The 22653-nt window shown below is 52.3% G+C and overlaps 1 protein-coding gene across 1 annotated transcript in view; it reads right to left on the bottom strand.

Moving 5' to 3' along the window:
• Positions 1 to 22653, bottom strand: part of CACNA2D4 (calcium voltage-gated channel auxiliary subunit alpha2delta 4) — a 199736-nt gene that overhangs the window by 162918 nt on the left and 14165 nt on the right. The window contains exons 3-8 of the mRNA XM_054168159.1: positions 13707 to 13823; positions 12152 to 12211; positions 7928 to 8090; positions 4511 to 4642; positions 2154 to 2214; positions 1410 to 1560 (exon numbers count right to left, since the gene is read on the bottom strand). Of these exons, the coding sequence (XP_054024134.1) occupies positions 1410 to 1560; positions 2154 to 2214; positions 4511 to 4642; positions 7928 to 8090; positions 12152 to 12211; positions 13707 to 13823 (684 nt within the window). The remainder of the gene's footprint in view (positions 1 to 1409; positions 1561 to 2153; positions 2215 to 4510; positions 4643 to 7927; positions 8091 to 12151; positions 12212 to 13706; positions 13824 to 22653) is intronic.

Raw genomic sequence — 22653 nt, 5'->3', positions numbered from 1 at the left:
CCTGGGCACACTGCTGGCTCATGTTTAGGCAGCAGTCAATCAGCACCTCTCTGTTTGGCAGCTCTCAGCCACTCTGACCCCAGCCTGTAGCTCTGCATGGGGTTGCTGTGGCCAAAGTGCAGCCCCTGGCACTTGGACTTGTTAAATGCCATGCCACTGGACTCTGCCCAGCTGTCCAGTCGGTCGAGGTCCCTCTGCAGAGCCTTTCTAGCCTCTAACTGACCAACATCTGCTCCCAGCTTGGTGTCATCTGCAAACTTGCTGATGACTGACTCAACCCCTCATCCATATCATCAATGAAGATGTTAAAGAGGATGGGGCCCAGCACTGATTCCGTGTTTCTGTGATTCTTCCATCTATGCAGCTGTACAGAGCTGTCCCTGCTGGAGCTGCTGTCTTAAACTATAAGAAGCTATTAACTAAAAGTGAACTTCATACCTCAGTGCCCATGCCCTGACAAACTTCTCTAGAAAGGAGCCCAGGAAAAGAGATGGAGCTTTGAAAATGAGGAAATTCAGGACTAGAGGAAATGGTTCCAAGCTGCAGCAGGGGAGGTTCAGGCTGGATGCTCTGAGATACTTCTTCCCAGAGAGGGTTCTCAGACACTGGAATGGTCTGCCCAGGGCAGTGCTGGAGCCACCATCCCTGGAGGTGTTTAAGCAGTGTGTGGAGCTGGTGCTTAGGGACATGGCTTGGTGTTGACCCAGTGCTGGGTGGAAGGCTTGACTGGATGAGCTTGGAGGTCTCTTCCAACCAGATGTTTGCTCTGATTTCTGTGAAGTTAACAGCTGTTTGCCTTTAACCTGGCACCAAACTCCCCAGTCTTGGCATGGATGATGGTAAAGCTCTGCTTTCTGTGATCAGTGGGGCTGGTTCTCTGTGAACAGCCAGCCCATCCCCATCCTGGCTTAAACAGGGAGAGAGTAACACTGAGGCAACCTGACCACACTCCATGCAGGCTTGTGCCTGAACTGGACTGCAGCCTTGCAGGATGCTGGTGCACAAAAAAAGGGCTTATGGTGGTAATTTTCTGGCCTGGAAACACTATCTTGAGGATCACACTGCTACTGCACTCAACCAACCACGCTGTGCTAGGCAGATTTATTAGCTCAGGCCCCCATTAGCTCACTTCTCTTTCCACAACTCTCTACCTGTTGCAGTCACATCCCTAAGCAAGCAAAAAGATGCAGCTGACATCCTGTAAAGAGGGAGGTGAGATGGCTTAGCAGCCACCCTGCTGACCACATGAGGTTGACCTCCCAAAGGTAGTTTGCTTTAGCTCCCTGCCCAAGAGAGGTACGAAGTGTTATAGTTACGCTGCCGTGATGTCTGTAGCTTGCTAAGGGGGCTGAAGAGCTGGTGTGAGGCACAAGGAAGACAGCTCAGCACTGGAATCAAGACATACTTACTGCAATGATATTGACAAAGTCATTTTCTCCCAGAGTATCTAAAATGGTGGTGATGGTGTGCTTGGCAATGGTCATCCGCAGGCCCTTCATGCTCCCACTGACGTCCACAATGATGACGATGTCCTTGGGAGAGGTGGCTGCCTGGATGTACCTGCAGTGGGGAAGAATACAAGGAAGCAGGGTGAGGCCAAGGGGAGGAGGAACACTGGATGTGCTGCTGTCACAGCACAGCATGCAGCATGAGCACAGCTACCAAGCAGGGTCAGGCTGGGCACCTTCTGCATCCCTTCCTAGCAACCTGCCCCTCCTGCCAGCCCCAGCGTCTCACTGCCCACACTGGCAAGTGCTGGGCCTGCTGCAGATAGATGTCCAGATTCACTTGAAAGTGAAACTGATAAAGCCTCCTTCAGCCTTGCTCAGCAGGCTGAGTAAATATCCTCCTTCTCTGGAGCCTGAGCAGCCTTGTCCCTCCTGCTGTGGAATTAAGGAGGGTGGGGCAGAGGAAGGAGATGCTGGTGGTGATTTCCATGTGACATGTGCTAGGTGCCATATGGAAAGCTGGCACTGGGATGTGATAGGACTTCCTAAGCTGCTATTGCCTTGGTTTAGGTACCCTTCATGTCTTACAGGAGCAGCATGGGACAGTCCTTGCTGCTCAGCAGCTCCCCAGGGCATCCCTTGGCAAAGAGGGAGAGAAGCAGCACAGGAGAGCTTTGCCCAGGTCTCCCCAGCTGGGGATCTTACCAGCCACGATTCCTGCAGTCAAAGGAGATCACTCCATTTTCATCTGGTAACCACTTGATTCCTGAAAAGAGCAGCAAAAGGAGCAATCAACACACAGAGGCAGGCAGGCAGCTGCTCCCTGCTCCCCAGGCAGCCAGACTGCTGCTGCCGGCTGCCGAGACCCAGCTGCCCTGCGAGGGCATTCAAGTCTGGCCAGCGACAGCAGCAAGCATGCTGCAGAAATGCAGGCAGAGCTGCATGGCCTTCAGCAGGTCTCAGGACACTGGGCATTGCATTTCTGTTGCAAGACTTTACCAGGCTGGTAGTTTTAGGCTATGCTTTTAAGAATTTTTTTGCAGCTCTTGAGCAGAAAAGTAGTGGAAATGTAAACAAATCCCTGCTGGGTGTGAAAAGGAACAGAAAGAGCACTCTGCCCAGTGCCATTGGAGAGACAGCTGCCAGAAGATTTAGCTCCCAAGACAATTCCTCTCTTTGCTTCCTCAGGCTGGGAGATACTAACTTTGTGCTTCTGCTGGCTTCTGCTTCACCTTGGCTGCAATGGTTTGGTTAAATCTAACAGCCCTCTGCTCCTCTCTCTTGTCCCTTTTGTACAGGGGGATAAGGGGGAGGAAAGGAGGCAGAAGCTAGTAGCTTCCCCTGGTCCTTGCCCAGGGAGGTCCTTGTGCTGTTCATTAATTTTAAATGCCTGTAAATATTGTCACTGCTGGATCTTTTGTGCATGCTCATTGCATTCCACTGCAGATTGCAAGGCTGCTTGTAAACACAGCTTCATTTGCTTCCAGCTGGGCTGGCATCACAGTATCACCAAGGTTGGAAGAGACCTCAAGGATCATCCAGTCCAACCTGTCACCACAGACCTCAGGACTAGACCATGGCACCAAGTGCCACATCCAATCCCCTCTTGAACACCTCCAGGGATGGGGACTCCACCACCTCCCTGGGCAGCACATTCCAATGGCTAACAACTCTCTCTGAAGAACTTTCTCCTCACCCCGAGCCTAAACTTCCCCTGGCACAGCTTGAGACTGTGTCCTCTTGTTCTGGTGCTGGTTGCTAGAGAGAAGTGACCAACCCCCTCCTGGCTACAGCCACCCTTCAGACCCTTGCCTGGTCTGGCACACTGAATGCTGGGGGTGGGGGGGAATGTCAACCCCCCACACCTGGACATAGTGCTCGGATCTGGGGTGCAAGTGCACTCACTACAAACTTTCTACCACTTCAGTGTAGTTCTCAGCAGCATCTTTTTTCCTCCCCAGGGGTGGCTGAGAGCTTCAGAAAGCAGCTGTAGTGACAAGGACATGTCCCAGATTGCCTGGCCAAGGCTCTGCTCACAGTCACCTCTGCTCTCCCCTTCCACAGCACGTGACAGCTCACAGGGCACGCAGCCCTCTGACCAAGAAGCCACCAGGCCAGGCTGCAGCTGCAGAAGATCTCCTGGGTTTCTCCCAGCACGGGGCCTCCCTCTTGTACTGTGACCTTATGTGCTACTCACAGCTGGTGGCTGGATAACCAGTCAGACTCACCAGCTGCTTCAGCCATGTGTGGCTGTGGCTGCCACCAAAATGAGGCAGGGAGCCCCCTGCAAGCCTCCACACACCAATGGTCTGTGAGGTTTGAGAAGAGCCTCGAGCACCCACCCTACGAGGAGGGGCTGAGGGAGCTGGGGGTGTTCAGGCTGGAGAAGAGGAGGCTGAGGGCAGACCTCACTGCTCTCTACAGCTCCCTGAAGGGAGGTTGGAGTGAGGAGGGGGCAGCCTCTGCTCCTTGGTGGCAAGCAACAGGAGCAGAGGGAATGGTTGCAAGCTTTGCCAGGGGAGGTTCAGGCTGGATGCTGGGAAATATTTCTTCCCAGGGAGGGTTCTTAGACACTGGAATGGTCTGCCCAGGGCAGTGCTGGAGCCACCATCCCTGGAGGTGTTTAAGCAGTGTGTGGAGCTGGTGCTTAGGGACATGGTTTAGTGCTGCCCCTGCAGTGCTGGGTGGAAGGTTGGACTGGCTGAGCTTGGAGGTCTCTGCCAACTGGATGTTTTCTGTGATTCACAGCTCCTGCCACAGAGCTTTGTGAGCATTTTGGAGGGCAGCCTGCCTGAGGCATAAAAACATCCCTGCAAGCAGACTCCTCTGAAGTAGCAAGGCCAACATGCCCCAGAGGCTGCTCCATGTGGGAGAAAGAGCCTTAGGCTGAAGGAGCAGTGTCTGTGGCAGGCATAAGTGGCAGCAGCCCATGCACTGAATATTCTGCTCACTGCACCCTGCCTGCTCTCTTCAGGGGGCCATGCTGCCACCAGCCCTCCCAGCTACAGATCCTGTCCTGCAAGGCTGTGCTGAAGCAGTGACACCAATCTCTGTGCCTTTACCTGGGTAGAGCCTGAAGAATCCGGTGGAGCTGCCAAAGTACTGCCAGGTCAGGGTGGGATCCCTCTCAAAGTTGTCCACAAAAATAGGATTCAAGGCTTCTGACATGTAAACACCATTGAGGATGTCAGGATCTGTGGAGGAAAGAACAGCTAATGAGGACAGCATGCAAAAGAGGGGAGGCCACCCCTGGTGGAGGAGAGAGATGGGAACAAAGGCAAGCCAGGAGAAATGTTGAAAGCTTTGATATTGGGCAGGGAATCAAAGGCACCATTCAGATGAATCCTGGAGGGCAGTTCACCACTGGTGATCTGAGCTTGCTCATGTATTATTACTCCCAAATCTCTTCCCAGTCTTCCTGCCCTTGGCATTGCATCTGGCTGGAAGAGAGCTCTGAGCAACCCAGGAAATTCAAAACCTTGCTGGGCACAATTGGCACAGCCAGACCTCAACTGCCACCTAACAGGGGAGCTGTGGCTGTTAGCAGGCAGCTGCCTGATGCACCCCCAAGGGGAACAGCACTTCTGCAAAGGGTGTTCACAGCTATGCCAGATGTAATCACCTAAGGCAGAGGAGCTCTAGGATTTACATGCCATTTCTCCCTCTCTCTCTCTCTTTTTTCCCCAGCAATTCTTCCTTTGCCTGCCCTTTCTTTCCACAAAGCCTGATCTGTCCTCCCTTGCCCCTGATCTTGTCAGAGTCAGTAGGAAGTTGCAGCCTTGCAAGAACTTGTAAGAGGCAGTGTGTATTTATTGTCTGTGTTGACTCATTGCCCCAGGAGACCAAACAGAGCAGCAGCAATAGAAATAAGACACTGGAAGAAGCTGGTCTTTGTAGGATGAATTGTATTCATGCTGAAAGGGATGGGGCTTTGACCCAGCACTTCCTGTTTATTTGCTTTACTAAAGGCAGTTTTGGTCAAAACAAGGGGCAAAAAGATGAGCTGTGACCTCCCCAGCAATGAGGCCAAAGTAAGTAATGAAGGAAGGGAGCCAGAAGAGCTGTGGAGAGGCAGAGCTGCTGCTGTTTGCAAGAGAGGGACCGAGTGCTGCCAGGCAGCGCTCCCAGGAAGAGCTTTGGGCATGGAAGCAGTCCTCTTCCTCCTCCCCCATCTCCTGCTCATCCTCTAGCCATGGCCAGAGCAGCTGACTGTTTGTGGCAAGTGGCACAGGCAGGGCATCAGCTGGCTGGGCAGCACCTCTCTGCTGTCTGTGACAGCAGCCATTTGGCCACCTCTTGCTGTAGGCAGCAGCCTACCTTCTGTAGCTCTGCCCACAGGCAGCTCTGCTGGTGGCTTTATTGTGAGCAGCAATTTGGTGCCTGGGGCTGTCAGATCAGATGGAATTAATTGAAAATCAGAAGGGAAATGGAAGTCCCTCTAACACACACAGCAGTATGGAATTCATTGAAAATCAGAAGAGAAATATCACTGCCTCTAACTGACACAGCAGTTGTAAGCACAGACACCAGTGCCTGCCCCAGCTGCTCCTGGAGACTGGGACAGGTCTTCATCTATGGAAACAATAATGGCACTTGTTTGATGTTTTCCATGCCAAAACAGAGAGTTCCCCTTGCAAGGTGAAGAACTGATGGGGAGGCAGGAAAGGGGGCAGTTCAGGCAGCTTAGGGTGCTGGCTGAGAAAGAGCAGCAAGCTTAGGACAGCCCAGCCCTGGTGTCTCAGCCTGCAGCCTCAGCAGCGTGCTGACAGCCTGGAGATGCAGCAGGAGTGGTGTGGGTGTGAAGGTAGAGAGGACACAGCCCAGGCATGGGTGAGGCCACATGAGCCTTGGTGCCTCCTTAGGCTCCTGCAGCTGCCAAAGTGCCAAAGGCTTGCTGAGCATGGAGAACAGCCCAAACCAGCCAAGTCCCAGTAGCAGCTGTGAATTACTCCCAGGCCCCTCCAACATGCTCACTGGGAACTAAGAGTCTCCCTGTGGTGTCCCTCATAACACAAACAGACTTGGAGGCTAAATTGTCAGCTGAAATCAATGAGCTCCTTGACACCTAAAGATCTTGATAGATCTGATGCTTCACACAGAGCAACAATTGCCCACAAATTCACATCACAGTGGGGGTTGGTCTCTTCTCCCAGGCAGCCAGCATCAGAACAAGAGGACACAGTCTCAAGCTGTGCCAGGGGCAGTTTAGTCTCAAGGTGAGGAGAAAGTTCTTCACTGAGAGATATGTTAGCTACTGGAATGTGCTGCCCAGGGAGGTGGTGGAGTCACCATCCCTGGAGGTGTTCAAGAGGGGATTGGATGTGGCACTTGGTGCCATGGTTTAGCCATGAGGTCTGTGGTGACAGGTTGGACTTGATGATCTTTGAGGTCTCTTCTAACCTTGGTGATTCTGTGATTCTGTGTGTGATTATTTGGGTAGATGAATCCTGGGAGACTATACTAAGCTGGAGGACTGTCCAGCACCAGAGGTCTTCCAAGAGCAGGCTGACTGGACAGATGGGCAGAGTCCAACAGGATGGCATTCAACAAGTCCAAGTGCCAGGGGCTGCACTTTGGCCACAGCAACCCCAGGCAGTGCTACAGGCTGGGGTCAGGGTGGCTGAGAGCTGCCAAACAGAGAGGGACCTGGGGGTGCTGATTGACAGCTGCCTGAACATGAGCCAGCAGTGTGCCCAGGGGCCCAAGAAGGCCAAGGGCATCCTGGCCTGTATTAGGAATAGTGTGGCCAGCAGGAGCAGGGAGGTCATTGTGCCCCTGGACTCTGCATTGGTTAGGCCACACCTTGAGTCCTGTGTCCAGTTCTGGGCCCCTCAGTTTAGGAAGGACATTGAGAGACTTGAAGGTGTCCAGAGAAGGGCAACAAGGCTGGGGAGAGGCCTTGAGCACAGCCCTGTGAGGAGAGGCTGAGGGAGCTGGGGTTGCTTAGCCTGGAGAAGAGGAGGCTCAGGGGTGACCTCATTGCTCTCTACAACTACCTGAAGGGAGGTTGTAGCCAGGAAGGGGTTGGTCTCTTCTGTCTAGCAACCAGCACCAGAACAAGAGGACACAGTCTCAAGCTGTGCCAGGGGAGGTTTAGGCTGGAGGTGAGGAGAAAGTTCTTCACTGAGAGAGAGTTGTTGGCCATTGGGATATGCTGCCCAGGGAGGTGGTGGAGTCCCCATCCCTGGAGGTGTTCAAGAGGGGATTGGATGTGGCACTTGGTGCCATGGTCTAGTCATGAGGTCTGTGGAGACAGGTTGGACTTGATGATCTTTGAGGTCCCTTCCAACCTTGGTGATCCTGTGATACTGTGATTATAGCTAAGCCCTGTCACGGTGGCAGCCTACAGCACAGACCTTTGGCCTTGGCACAGCACCTTTCCACTCCTGTGTGCTCTCAGTTGTGTTTTCCTGTTCCCATCCTTTCTCTCAGTACTGTCAGTTCCCACAGCAACCTGGTGAGAAAGCAGAGGCCATTACCTTTGTTGTAGACATTGGTGGGGAGCTGGATGTCACTGTAGGTTGTGTTCACCAGCAGGTTGTTGAAATGCTCATTTGGCTCCAGGATGAATTCGTCTCCCAGCTCCACGTAGTTGTCATTTTCATCTTTCTCATTAATCAGGACAGAGTTGTAGTAATCAAACTGTTGATGAAGGCAGTGGGAAAGAGAAAGGCAACAATAGATAATAAGAGAGGTTATTAGCAGTACTGCCTGCAAAAAACCCCACACCACTCTTTAAAACATTAACAACTAAAAAGGAGAAATTGGGCTGCAGACAGGATGAAGGTGGGCAACAAACAAGAGCCATTGCCTCTTAAAGAGCTTCAAGCTGTCTGGTTGGGGATTTCTGCCCAGTTTCTTACTGTCAGGTGCCCACCTGACCAGAGCTGTGGCCACAACTGGCAGCAGCAGAGCCACCTGAGAGCGAAGGGGCACAGTGGCAGCCTCCCGTGGTGCCTCAGAGGTGGGTAAGTGACTAGCTGGAGAGGTGCAGCCTGGGTCTGGCGCCCAGGTTTGCTCACTGGGTCTGGCTCCCAGGTTTGCTGACTGGGTCTGGCTCCCAGGTTTGCTCCAGGGCATGCCAGTGCTGGCCTCCCTTGCCCTACCTCTGCAGCTGTCATTTATGAGAGTTACCTGCCTGCCAGGCTTATCTCCTCACTGCCACTCCAAGCAGCAGGCACTCACCAATAGCTAAGGCAAGAGTCAAAGGTGCTCAAAGACAACAGAGTTTCCTTCCTGTGAAGGGAGATGTAGCATCTATAGTGCCCTTAGTATCTTCAGGACACAGTTCACCCTTAGATAACAGCTGTATTTCAGATGTGTTTGCTGACTTTGTCTGAGGCCAGAGGCTCCTTAAGAGTTTCTGTTCAAGCACTAACAGAATTCAGGGGGTGCAAACTGTCTGTCATGATCCTGACTGGGAAGGGTCACCCAACTACAGAGTTACAGAATGGTAGGGATTAGAAGGGACCTTTAAAGATCCCAATCCCCCTGATAAAGCAGGAGCACCCACAGCAGCTTGCCCAGAATCACAATGTCCAGGGGGGCTTGGAATCTCAGAAGGACACTCCACAATCTCTCTGGGCAGCCTGCTCCAGGCACCAGCACCCTCACACCGAAGAAGTTTCACTTCATGTTGAAGTGGAACCTCCAGCTTGTAGTCATCATTCCTTGTCCTATCACTGGGCACCACCAAAAAGAGCCTGGTCACCTCATCTTGACACCCACACCTCAGACATTTCACAGAACACAATCACAGAACTGTCAGGGCTGGAAGGGGCCTCCAGGATCAGCCAGTTCCAACCCCCCTGCCATGGCCAGGGACACCTCACACTGCAGCAGGTTGCTCACAGCCACATCCAGCCTGGCTGCAAACACCTCCAGGCAGGAGGCTTCCACCCTGGGCAGCCTGTGCCAGGCTCTCACCACCCTCCTGGGGAACAACTTCTTCCTAATGTCTAATCTAAATCTCCCCTCCTCCAGCTTGGATCCATTCCCCCCAGGCGTGTCACCCCCTGACACCCTAAAAACTCCCTCCCCAGCTTTCTTGGAGCCCCCTTCAGATACTGGAAGGCCACAACAAGGTCTCCTCAGAGCCTTCTCTTCTCCAGACTGCACAACCCCAACTCCCTCAGTCTGTCTCCATGTGAGAGCAGCTCCAGCCCTCTGCTCATCCTGGTGCCCCTTCTCTGGACACCTTCCAGCACCTCCAGATCCCTCCTGTAATAGAGGCTCCAGAACTGGACATAGAGCTCCAGGTGTGCTCTCACCAGAGCTGTGTAGAGGGAGAATCCCCTCCCTGTCCCTGCTGGCCACACTTCTCTTGCTGCAGCCCAGGCTCTGCTTGGCTCTCTGGGCTGCAAGTGCTGACTGCTGGCTCCTGTTGAGCTTCTCATCCACCAGCACCCCCAAGTCCTTTCCTTCCTCTCAAGCCAGTCCCTGCCCAGCCAACACCAGTGCCTGGGATTGCCCCAAACTAGCATGACTGTAGAGTGGTTCTTAAATAACCTTCAGGTAGGCAGGAGAGGTGAAATCTGTACCTAGCTTGATTTCCAGAAGCAGTTTCATGCCCACCATTTCTCAGGGTGGGGAGGTGTACTGCCAGAGGTAGCCTGTACTTCTGCTAAGCACTCTGGGCTTCTGCTGTGGACAATGGACTTCCCTCATCAGTGTTCACTCCCTTCACCAGCAATAATCCCTCAGCTTGTTTGAAACAGTTATTAACAGAAAGCCAATTATCCAAATTGCTTAGACAGCACCAAGCTTTCACCTAACAGGAAGTCCTGACAAGTGATGCCTGCAGGACAGAGAAAAGATGATGTGAGCTGTTGAGGAAGATGGTGAGAAACTCAGCTCATTGGCATTAATGATCTTCTGTGGGTATTTGTAACAGCATCACCCTCATGGCTCAGGCACCATTTTTAGCTCTTTTTCCAGTCAAGTACCCCACAAAGCACCAGCTGATGTGCATCAGGAAATGTACTACAACTCAATGTCTTCCCAAATCCTTCCCCTCCTGCAGTTCCTAATTTCCTTGGTGTTACCAGGTCTGAGATCTTCCCCTCCTGCCAGTTCCCAATTTCCTTGGTGTTACCAAGTCTGAGATCTTCCCCTCCTGCCAGTTCCCAATTTCCTTGGTGTTACCAGGTCTGAGATCTTCCCCTCCTGCAGTTCCCAATTTCCTTGGTGTTACCAGGTCTGAGATCTTCCCCTCCTGCCAGTTCCTAATTTCCTTGGTGTTACCAAGTCTGAGATCTTCCCCTCCTGCCAGTTCCTAATTTCCTTGGTATTACCAAGTCTGAGATCTTCCCCTCCTGCCAGTTCCTAATTTCCTTGGTGTTACCAAGTCTGAGATCTTCCCCTCCTGCAGTTCCTAATTTCCTTGGTGTTACCAGGTCTGAGATCTTCCCCTCCTGCCAGTTCCTAATTTCCTTGGTGTTACCAGGTCTGAGATCTTCCCCTCCTGCCAGTTCCCAATTTCCTTGGTGTTACCAGGTCTGAGATCTTCCCCTCCTGCCAGTTCCCAATTTCCTTGGTGTTACCAGGTCTGAGATCTTCCCCTCCTGCCAGTTCCTAATTTCCTTGGTGTTACCAGGTCTGAGATCTTCCCCTCCTGCCAGTTCCTAATTTCCTTGGTGTTACCAGGTCTGAGATCTTCCCCTCCTGCCAGTTCCCAATTTCCTTGGTGTTACCAGGTCTGAGATCTTCCCCTCCTGCCAGTTCCTAATTTCCTTGGTGTTACCAGGTCTGAGATCTTCCCCTCCTGCCAGTTCCTAATTTCCTTGGTGTTACCAAGTCTGAGATCTTCCCCTCCTGCCAGTTCCTAATTTCCTTGGTATTACCAAGTCTGAGATCTTCCCCTCCTGCCAGTTCCTAATTTCCTTGGTGTTACCAAGTCTGAGATCTTCCCCTCCTGCAGTTCCTAATTTCCTTGGTGTTACCAGGTCTGAGATCTTCCCCTCCTGCCAGTTCCTAATTTCCTTGGTGTTACCAGGTCTGAGATCTTCCCCTCCTGCCAGTTCCCAATTTCCTTGGTGTTACCAGGTCTGAGATCTTCCCCTCCTGCCAGTTCCCAATTTCCTTGGTGTTACCAGGTCTGAGATCTTCCCCTCCTGCCAGTTCCTAATTTCCTTGGTGTTACCAGGTCTGAGATCTTCCCCTCCTGCCAGTTCCTAATTTCCTTGGTGTTACCAGGTCTGAGATCTTCCCCTCCTGCCAGTTCCCAATTTCCTTGGTGTTACCAGGTCTGAGATCTTCCCCTCCTGCCAGTTCCTAATTTCCTTGGTGTTACCAGGTCTGAGATCTTCCCCTCCTGCCAGTTCCTAATTTCCTTGGTGTTACCAAGTCTGAAATCTTCCCCTCCTGCCAGTTCCTAATTTCCTTGGTGTTACCAGGTCTGAGATCTTCCCCTCCTGCCAGTTCCCAATTTCCTTGGTGTTACCAGGTCTGAGATCTTCCTCTCCTGCCAGTTCCTAATTTCCTTGGTGTTACCAAGTCTGAGATCTTCCTCTCCTGCCAGTTCCTAATTTCCTTGGTGTTACCAAGTCTGAGATCTACCAAGGGAATCTCTTACTGTTTCTAGACAAGCTGAGCATCCTGAAGACAAGGAAACTCCTACCCAGTCTTGGAAGCTGTGGTGACTAGGTGGTGACTAGTTAGGTTAGTTTCTCTGCAGATGTGGTTGCTGACCAGGCTGGACCTACCTCCAGTGAGGAGTTGTACTCGTGGTTCAGGTCTGCGTCCTCTGCTGCTTCCACCAACCTCTAGTGCAAGAACACAGAAAGAAAGGTGAGAGGGTGCTGTGGAAAGGCCTGCAGAAGCTCTCCCAGCTGTAGCAGCCATTCAGGTAGTTAGCAGCAAGACACACAGCTTCCTCCTTCACCACAACACAGTCAGGGAGCTAGAGAATCCCCTCTTTCCTCCCTGTTCTGCTGACCTGTCGTTCTGTGCTGCAACTGTACAGCTTGGAAGCTCTCTTCACAGCTCTTTATTGCCAAGTTTATTCACACCTACTTACTGCAGAGTCCCTGCTACCCCCCCGAGCAGCCTCAGGTGCCACAGGACATAAACAGGAACACGGCCGGCTAGAGACACAGCAGCCAAGGAGTTTATTGCCTTTTCCATGAACCCTTCCAAAAAGCCAGGGGAAAGGCATTTGAAACCCAGCCTGATGTCAGCATCTTGTCAAAAGGCCACGTGGAAGCCTCAGCCTGGTATTGTTACTGAGACAAAGACCACGGCTTGGTTTCATACAGGGCTCAGTGGTGCCGAGGCCATTTATAAGCTCTTACCATTTATGGCAGGCAATATAACAAATGACTGTTCTCCAGTGTGATGCTTAGGGGCACTAATTCTTAACTGGTGCAGACTGGGAAGGAGTCCAGCTAAACATGGACATGTTTCCAGAGCTGCACAATCAGCAACAGTCTCAGCAGAGGTCCTTTTTGCTCGTTCACAAAGGATAAGGCAATCCAAACACTGGAAAAACCTGGCCAGGAATGCGAGGCTCTGGGCCAGAGCTCTGGGTCTAAATATGCTCACCTTTCCCTCCCAGATTCAGATGATGTGTTTCTGGATGACTTTGCCACATCAGACTCCCTTAAACAGTCAAGGCTCTGTGACTGCAGAAATATGCTTTTCACAGTGGATAAACAGAAGGGCCCATGGTGGATCCTTAGATGCAAGAAGCAAGGGGGGGGCCATCGTGATTACCTGCTCTGATCTCCAGCACAGAACAGCTAAATACATCTTGCCACCTCCTCCACACTTCCCTGTGTACACAGCTGGAAACACCTTCCCTGCCACTCCTGGTCAGGGGGCTGCAGGAATTTCCCTTAAGCCACAGAGAGAGCTGAAACAAGCTCCCAGTCTTCAAAGGCCAGGGTGCATTATGCAAGGATGAACTTCATTTTTACTTGTGAGAGGGTGTATTTTTTTCCTCTTTAAACAGCTCATTTCTCCCCAAAAGAGTCTTCTTTCCCTCATATTTATTCCTAGACTTTATTTTTAATCTTATTTCCTACTCTGAGCTGCAGGAGAAGCCAGCATTCCCTTGTCTGAACTCCCACAGCCTCCCACCAGTGTCTACTTAAAGCTCAGACTGAGCAGCCAGCAGCATCAGCAGGCATTTGGTTGGACAAGGGAGTCCTCACACAACCTTTGTGTCCATGCACTCCTGGTACAGACAGGAGGCTTATGTCTCCTGCCCTGAGAGTGGCAGAAGAGGAACCTCCTTCTCACAGCCCCAGGTGGTCATACCTCCACAGCTTCCACCTTCCTGCGGAGCATGCTCTCCATCTGCTCGGAGAACTTCTTCACCAGCTCCAAGCCGTCCACCTCTTTGATCTTCAGAGTTGGCTCCACATCTTTGTACTTCTACCCAAGGGAAAGCAGAAAACCCTGCTAAGCAGGAGGCTCATGAAGGGTGAAGCTGTCATTATTAGCTGGGTATTGCCTTTGGTCAAGAAAGATGTGTTGAAAATCACAGAGTCACAGAATGTTAGGGGTTGGAAGGGACCTCAAAAGCTCATCCAGTCCAAGCCTCCTGCCAGAGCAGGAGCACCCAGAGCAGGTCACGCAGGAACACAGCCAGGTGGGTTTTGAATATCTCCAGAGAGGGAGACTCCACAACCCCCCTGGGCAGCCTGTGCCAGGGTTCTGTCACTCTCACAGGGACAAAATTCTTCCTCCTGTTTCCATGGAACTTCCTCTGCTTCAGCTTCCACCACTGCCTCTTGTGCTGTCCTTGGGCATCCCCCAGCAGAGCCTGGCTCCAGCCTCTGGGCACTCACCCTGCACAGCTTTATCAACATGAATGAGGTCACCCTCAGAACTGCTCTGATTCATCACCTTCTCCTAATGTTGCCTTTCACAGAATCACAGAATCACCGAGGTTGGAAGAGCCCTCAAAGATCATCAAGTCCAACCTGTCACCACAGACCTCATGGCTAGACCATGGCACCACCACCCTCACGGTGCAGAACTTGTTCCTAACATCCAATCTCAATCTGCTTTGCTCTAGTTTGAAGCCATTGTCCCTGGTCCTGTCCCTGCAGGCCTTTGCAAACAGTCTCTGCAGCCTTCTTGTAGCTCCCCTCAGGTACTGGCAGGCTGCTCTTAGGTCTCCCTGGAGCCTCCTCTTCTCCAGGCTGAACACCCCCAGCTCCCTCAGCCTGTCCTTGTAGCAGAGCTGCTCCAACCCCCTGATTATTTTTGTGGCTCTCCTCTGGATCTGCTCCATCAGGTCCATGTCATTCCTGTGTTGAGGGCTCTTAGCTGGATGCAGTACTCCAGAGTTTTCACCAGAGCAGAGCAGAGGGGCAGGATCCTCTGTCTCCAGCTCTGGCCACACAGCTTTGGATGCAGCCCAGGCTGCCACTGGCCTTCTGTGCTGCAAGCTCACACTGCCTGCTCCTGCCCAGCTTCTCATCCATCAGCACCCCCAAGTCCTTTGCCACAGTGCTGCTCCCTGGTCCCTCACCAGGGTATCTCTGTACACACATCCCCGCCATCCTCATGTTGTGTCAGCACCACAGCAGCAATCACCCAGGGCTGGACTTCCCGCAGCAGTACAAAAGGAGGTAGTGAAAAAGGTAAGAGGATGGCAGGGCCTTCAGTAGCACTCCTGAATGAGGAGAAAGGATGGAGTGGAGAGCTTTGCACGTCTTCGGGCTGAGCAGCGGAGCTCCTTTTGTTCAAGAAGCTCAGTGGCCAGCCAGGAGGGCAGCTGAGTGCAGGCAGAGTAAAAAACGCCTTGAGGCCAGGGCAGGCTGAGGACGTCAGACAGAAATAGCAGCAGCAGCAGCCGGCCTGCAGCGGGCAGGGGAGGCAGGCTGCTTGCTCTGTCTGCCGTGATTAACAGCGGGGGTTTTACTGGATTAAACCTGCCAGCCCTAGCAGCCCCTCTGCTGCGGCCGGGGAGCTGCGGGGGGCGGGGGAGGAGGAGGAGGAGGAGGAGGGGCTCAGGCCGAGCACGAAGGTTAGCGGAGCCGTGCGGCCACAAGGAGGATGTGCAAACAGCGAGCCCTCCACTGAGCTCCCCGGCTGATGACAGCACCACGGCAGCGCACCTCCCAGCTGCTGCCTGTCCCATTTAGCTCCATGTCACGGTTCTGTCGGGAGGGAACTGATCTCTGCCAGGCGAGGCATTAATCAGGTCCTCCTCAGGGGGGAGGAGGGTAATCTCTCCTGGGAAAGCTAGGCAAGGGGGGCTGGGGGGGGCCCACAACAGCACGGGCAGGACCGGGCTGCACAAAGCGACCTGCCAGCGGTTACCGTGGGTCACATCTTGAGGTTAAACGAAAACCCAACAGGGCTCTTCACCCTGCAGTTATGTTTGAATAGGCTTTTGACACATTGACAACTAGATGTGAATAGGGTAAAAGCAACTGTGAGCAATTGGCAGGAGGCTGGTTACATCATAGAATCAACCAGGTTGGGAAAGACCTAAGAGATCATCAAGTCCAAACTATTACCTGTCACCCAACACCTCCTGACAACTAAACCATGGCTCCAAGGGCCACATCCAAGCCTTTTTAGAACACCTCCAGGGATGGGGACTCCACCACCTCCCTGGGCAGCACATCCCAGTGGCCAATCTCTCTTGCTGGGAAGAACTCCTTCCTAACCTCCAGCCTAAACCTCCCCTGGCACAGCTTGAGACTGTGTCCTCTTGTTCTGGTGCTGGTTGCCTGGGAGAAGAGACCAACCCCCACCTGGCTACAACCTCCCTTCAGGGAGTTGAAGAGAGCAAGAAGGTCTCCCCTGAGCCTCCTCTTCTGCAGGCTAAGCAACCCCAGCTCCCTCAGCCTCTCCTCACAGGGCTGTGCTCCAGACCCCCCCCAGCCTCGTTGCCCTTCTCTGGACACATTCAAGTGTCTCTGGTGGAGAGGGTCCAGAGGAGAGCCACAAAAATAATCAGGGGGTTGGAGCAGCTCTGCTACAGGGACAGGCTGAGGGAGCTGGGGGTGTTCAGCCTGGAGAAGAGAAGGCTCCAGGGAGACCTACGAGCAGCCTTCCACTCACCTGAAAGGACTACAAGAAGGATGGAGAGAGACTGTTTGCAAAGGCCTTCAGGGACAGGACCAGGGACAAAGGCTTCAAACTAGGGCAGAGCAGATTGAGATTGGATGTGAGGAACAAGTTCTGCACCATGAGGGTGGTGGAGCACTGGAACAGGTTGCCCAGGGAGGTGGTTGAAGCCCCATCCCTGGAGATATTGAAGGTGAGGCTGGACAGGGCTCTGGGCAACCTGATCTAGTGGAGGATGTCCCTGATGAGTGCAGAGGGGGTTGGACTGGGTGAGCTTTGGAGGTCTTTCCAACCCAGCCCATTCTGTGATTCTGTGACAATTTCAGGTGATTCTATGATCTCAGCCTCAGGAACTAGCCAGAGCTGGGAAGAGAAAAAACAAACCCCACCAAAACCAGATAAACAAACAGCAAACAAACCAACCCCAAACACACAAAGCAACCTTAAAAAACTGAACCAACCAAAAGCTCCCAAACCAGACCAACCCCCACAAACACCCTAAAAAACCCTACCCACAACCAAACAAAAAAACCCCTAATTCCTGCAAAGTTTGTTAGCTGTAGTGTGAGCTCAGATCTCCTTTGAGCTTTTTTGCTGCCACTGATCACAGGCTTACAGGATGTTAGAGGTTGGAAGGGACCTCTGGATATCATCAAGTCCAACCCCTCTGCCAGAGCAGGACCACAAAGCCATAGTACCAGAACAAGAGGACACAGTCTCAGGCTGCACCAGGGGAGGTTTAGGTTGGATGTTAGGAAGAAGTTCTACACAGAGAGAGTGATTGCCCATTGGAATGGGCTGCCTGGGGAGGTGGTGGAGTCACCATCACTGGAGGTGTTCAGGAGGAGACTTGATGGGGTGCTTGGTGCTATGGTTTAGTTGTTTAGGTGGTGTTGGATTGGTTGAGGGGTTGGACACGATGATCTTGGAGGTCTCTTCCAACCTGGTTGATTATTATTATTATTACAGAATCCAGTGCAGGTCACAGAGGAATGCATCCAGATGGGTCTTGAAAGGCTCCACAGAAGGAGACTCCACAACCTCTCTGGACAGCCTGTCCCAGGACTCTGGAAGCCTCACAGTGAAGAAGTTCTTCCTCATATTGAGGTGGAACCTCCTGTGCTGCAGTTTCCATCCATTGTCCCCTGGCCCTATCACAGGATGCAACTGAGCAGAGCCTGTCCCCTCCCTCTTGACACTCAGCCCTCAGCTATTGATAGACATTGATCAGATCCCCTCTCAGTCTTCTCCTCTCCAGACTAAACAGCCCCAGAGCTCTCATCCTCTCCTCCCCAGGCAGTGCTGCAGTCCCTTCAGCATCCTTGCAGCCCTCCCTTGGGCTCTCTCCAGCAGATCCCTGTCCCTCCTGCACTGGGAAGCCCAGAACTGAACGCAGTACTCAAGATGAGTTCTCACTGGGGCAGAGTAGAGGGAGAGGAGAACCTCCCTGGATCTGCTGGACACACTCCTCTTGATGCACCCCAGGATCTAGCAAACCATCTTATATCTGCATGCCTCCCACTCCAATGCTCACTGCAGGGGCTGCCAAAGGCAGGCAGCGGAGCAGTGCCTGTGATTTCAGCACTGGTACCAGGCACCAGGGCTGAAGGTCTGCAGCAAATGTCAGCAGAGATGTTTGTAGCCAGCCTGTACAGCCTGAGTTTAGGGCTCAGGTCATCAGATCATTGTAATTTACAGGGCAAACCCCAGCTACAGGCTGGGGAGAACTGGCTGAAAGGATCTGATGCTAAAACAGGGTCAAAAAGTTCACTCTCAGCAAACAGAAGATTCTTTTCCTATTCTTCCAGTCCCCAGGAATCAGCACTCTCTTCAAACAGCAGGAGCAACTGGTTGAGATTTCCCCTCTGACAGTGAGGGAGGTGGTGATTTAAGGGTGGAATAGCCAAGACTCAGTACCCCAAGCTTCATCTATGAACAGAGCTCTGTTACTAAATGCATTTTCTTGTTCTCACCTCGGAGAAGTTTAGCCCATTGAAGTACACAGTGTGACATTACTCACTGCTAGTGAAACTATATTAAGAGTGTGAAAGACATCCCTTTCATCTTCACCCAGGAAAATGTCTTGACTGAACTTCTCCAATTTGTCTCTTCTTTGCCATGGAGTTTTTTGCAGTGCTTTCGAGTAATGACATGTCATTGCCAGCACCTGGTGGAGGCAAGCCTCCCTGCCCTTTCTCACTGGGGAGGGCAACCAGCACTCCAGCTACAGAAGGAAGCAGGAAGGGATTCTCAGAAATCATCTGAACCTCAGTCCTAGGTCTCTCCCTTCAGGAAGGACATTGAGGGGCTGGAGCAGGTCCAGAGGAGAGCAACCAGCCTGGGGAAGGGACTGGAGGGAAAGGCTGAGGAGGAGAGGCTGAGGGAGCTGGGGGTGTTCAGCCTGGAGGAGAGGAGGCTCAGGGGGCACCTTCTCACACTCTACAAGTACCTGAAGGGAAGCTGTAGTCAGGTGGGGGTCAGGCTCTGCTCCCAGGCAGCTTGTGCCAAGAGGAGAGGGCATGGCCTGAAGCCTTGCCAGGGGTGTGTAAGAGACTAAATCTTGTCTCTCTTGATGTGAATCAACAAAGATAAAACCACCTTTGCTCCTTGTCTGTCTGAAAGGACCAAGAGCTGCTGCTGGCCTCCTGGTTGTGCCACGTGGTTGTGAGGGTAGGAGAGCTCTGCAGAGGGACCTCAACAGGCTGCACAGATGGGCAGAGTCCAACAGGATGGCATTCAACAAGTCCCAGTGCCAGGGGCTGCACTTTGGTCACAACAACCCCAGGCAGAGCTACAGGCTGGGGTCAGAGTGGCTGAGAGCTGCCAAACAGAGAGGCACCTGGGGGTACTGGTCAATAATAGGCTGAACATGAGCCAGCAGTGTGCCAAGGTGGCCAAGGGCATCCTGGCCTGCATCAGGAACAGTGTGGCCAGCAGGAGCAGGGAAGTTATTCTGCCCTGTGCTCAGCACTGGTTAGGCCACACCTTGAGTCCTGTGTCCAGTTCTGGGCCCCTCAGTTTAGGAAAGATGTTGAGATGCTGGAAGGTGTCCAGAGAAGGGCAACAAAGCTGGGGAGGGGTCTGGAGCACAGCCCTGTGAGGAGAGGCTGAGGGAGCTGGGGTTGCTTAGCCTGGAGAAGAGGAGGCTCAGGGGAGACCTCATTGCTCTCTACAACTCCCTGAAGGGAGGTTGTAGCCAGGTGAGGGTTGGTCTCTTCTCCCAGGCAACCAGCTCCAGAACAAGAGGACACAGTCTCAAGCTGCACCAGGGGAAGTTTAGGCTGGAGGTGAGGAGAAAGTTCTTCACCGAGCGAGTCGTTCGCCATTGGGATGTGCTGCCCAGGCAGGTGATGGAGTCACCATCACTGGAGGTGTCTAAGAGGAGCCTGGCTGAGGCACTTGGTGCCAGGGTTTAGTTGATTAGATGGTGTTGGGTGATAGGTTGGAATCTCTAAGGTCTTTTCCATTCTATTCTATTCTATCCAATCTGGCCTTAAACACCTCCAGGGACAGCGACTCCACCACCTCCCTGGTCAGTCCATTCCAGTCTCTAATTCCCCTTTCCCATCAGGAAGTGCTTCCTAACATCTGACCTAACCCTCCCTTGTCTTGGTCCAGAGGAGGAGAGAGACTCAGTTCTTTCTGAACATTCCCATGTTGTGCAATTAAAGGCACAGAGGAGGCCAAATCCCAGACCTGAGATTTGCAGAAGCAGTGAGAGAGAGAGAGAGAGAGAAAATCGGAGAGAGCGAGCAGGGAAGGAATTATATTAGCACCCTCCCCAGCCCCAGGATGATGTGGGGCCAAGGAAGGGTGCTGCCACTTTGGCTTGGAGGAGATGTCACCCTTGTAGGCTTGAGCTGTCCCCCCTGGAGGAGAGGAGGGAGAGGTCCCAGATTCCAAATCCTTCTCTGAGCAGCCTCCAGCCTGTGGTGCTGGAGTGGTTTGAGCCTTAACTGGAATTTCAGAGCTCAGAGGGCAGGAAACCAAAACTCCTCCCTGCTCAGCCTGCCTTGGCTTTTTTTTTCTCAATGAGGTAAAGGGGAAAGAAAAGGAGAAAAGAGAAAGAAGGGGGTAGGAAAAAAGGGAAGGAGGTAAATCTACCAAAAATAATTTGGAGTTGGTTTGGAAGTAGGAGAAGTAATTTTTTTAAAAGAAAATGTATATAGCAGGAAGAGGAAGGGCTGGGAGGGGTAAGGAATGAGGATGGATAGCAGAACATCCCACACCAAATTTGCATGGCCTTGTATCTCCCTCAGGGTATGTGCATTTCAGTCCTTCAGGGAAGTGGATGCAGCAGAGAGAACAGAACAGAACAGAACAGAACAGAGTAGAACAGAACAGAACAGAACAGAACAGAGTAGAACAGAACAGAACAGAACAGAACAGAGTAGAACAGAACAGAACAGAACAGAGTAGAACAGAACAGAACAGAACAGAGTAGAATAGAATAGAATAGAATAGAATAGAATAGAATAGAATAGAATAGAATAGAATAGAATAGAATAGAATAGAATAGAATTAACCAGGTTGGAAAAGACTTTTGAGATCGAGTCCAACCTATCACCCAACACCATCTGATCAACTAAACCATGGCACCAAGGGCCTCATCTAATCCTTTTTTTAACATCTCCAGGGATGGTGACTCCACCACCTCCCTGGGCAGCACATCCCAATGGCCAATCTCTCTTGCTGGGAAGAACTCCTTCCTAACATCCAGCCTAAACCTCCCCTGGCACAGCTTGAGACTGTGTCCTCTTGTTCTGGTGCTGGTTGCCTGGGAGAAGAGACCAACCCCCACCTGGCTACAACCTCCCTTCAGGTAGTTGTAGACAGCAATGAGGTCTCCCCTGAGCCTCCTCTTCTCCAGGCTAAGCAACCCCAGCTCCCTCAGCCTCTCCTCACAGGGCTGTGCTCCAGACCTCTCCCCAGCCTTGTTGCCCTTCTCTGGACACCTTCAAGTGTCTCAATGTCCTTCTTAAACTGAGGGGCCCAGAACTGGACACAGGACTCAAGGTATGGCCTAACCAGTGCTGAGCACAGGGCAGAATGACCTCCCTGCTCCTGCTGGCCACACTGTTCCTGATGCAGGCCAGGATGCCCTTGGCCTTCTTGTCCACCTGGGCACACTGCAGGCTCATGTTCAGCTGCTGTCAACCACTACCTCCAGGTCCCTTTCTGCCTGGCTGCTCTCCAGCCACTCTGCCCCCAGCCTGTAGCACTGCACTGTGGCCAATGTGTAGAACACAGCACTTAGATGTGTTGAATCTCCTGTCCTTGGGCTCAGTGCCATGGCCTGGTCAAGCTGGTGGGGTTGGGTCACAGGCTGGGCTTGATGAGCTCAGAGGTCTGCTCCAGCCTCAATAATTCTGTGATTCTGTAGTTCACACAGTGTAAGAAAAGTTAAGTTTGTGGTCTGCTGCTGATGTTTCTGTCACTCAGAGGCAAGTCCTGAGATGCTGAGAACCACTGTCATAGTCTCCTGCCATGGCTGACGTCAGTGGCCCTAGGATGTTGGTTGCTATCTGGTCAGCAGCAGCAGCAGCAGCACTGTGGCACAGACCTGATGTGCCATAGGTTCAAACAATCTGTTCCTTAGCTCTGGGAGACGTTGCTGCCCTTCCTCCACTCAGCTTTTCACGCTGCCTCTTTGCTCCAGCTGTATTGCCTTCAGCTGGCTCAGATGCCAGCCAGCATTTTGAGCCAGGTTTAAGCATGCAAGTTTATCTTATCCTCTGCTGAATAATGGCCAAGCCCTCGAAGCAAAGGCACTCTTCAGCTTTTGCTGTCTCTGTGAGGTTTAAGTGAATGATGCCCTGGCAGCTTGGGACAGAGAACCACCTGGGGCCTTCCTGAATGCTTTCTGACTCAGGGTGAGAATCTGCCCTTCTAGGTTCAAGAGATGCCTACTGGTTCATCAGGACTCTGGGAGCAATGAAGCCATTTGGGTTATTCTGGGATAAATGAACAAATAAACAAATAAAAAACCCCCTCAACAACAACAACATCAAAACCAAACCCCAAGAGAAGCAAATGAACTCAGAGCCACAGAAGGAAGTTTAGGCTGAATACTGAAAAGGTTCACCTGCAGAACATTCACCAACTGACAAATGATGGTGCTCCAAGCAACAAGAAGCTGCTTGCTTTGAGTCTGCTGGGCACAAGGGAGGCATGA

Source organism: Dryobates pubescens, chromosome 15, assembly GCF_014839835.1.
Source record: "Dryobates pubescens isolate bDryPub1 chromosome 15, bDryPub1.pri, whole genome shotgun sequence".
Taxonomy (NCBI): Eukaryota; Metazoa; Chordata; class Aves; order Piciformes; family Picidae; genus Dryobates; species Dryobates pubescens.
This window is presented reverse-complemented; position numbering and strand designations above follow the sequence as displayed.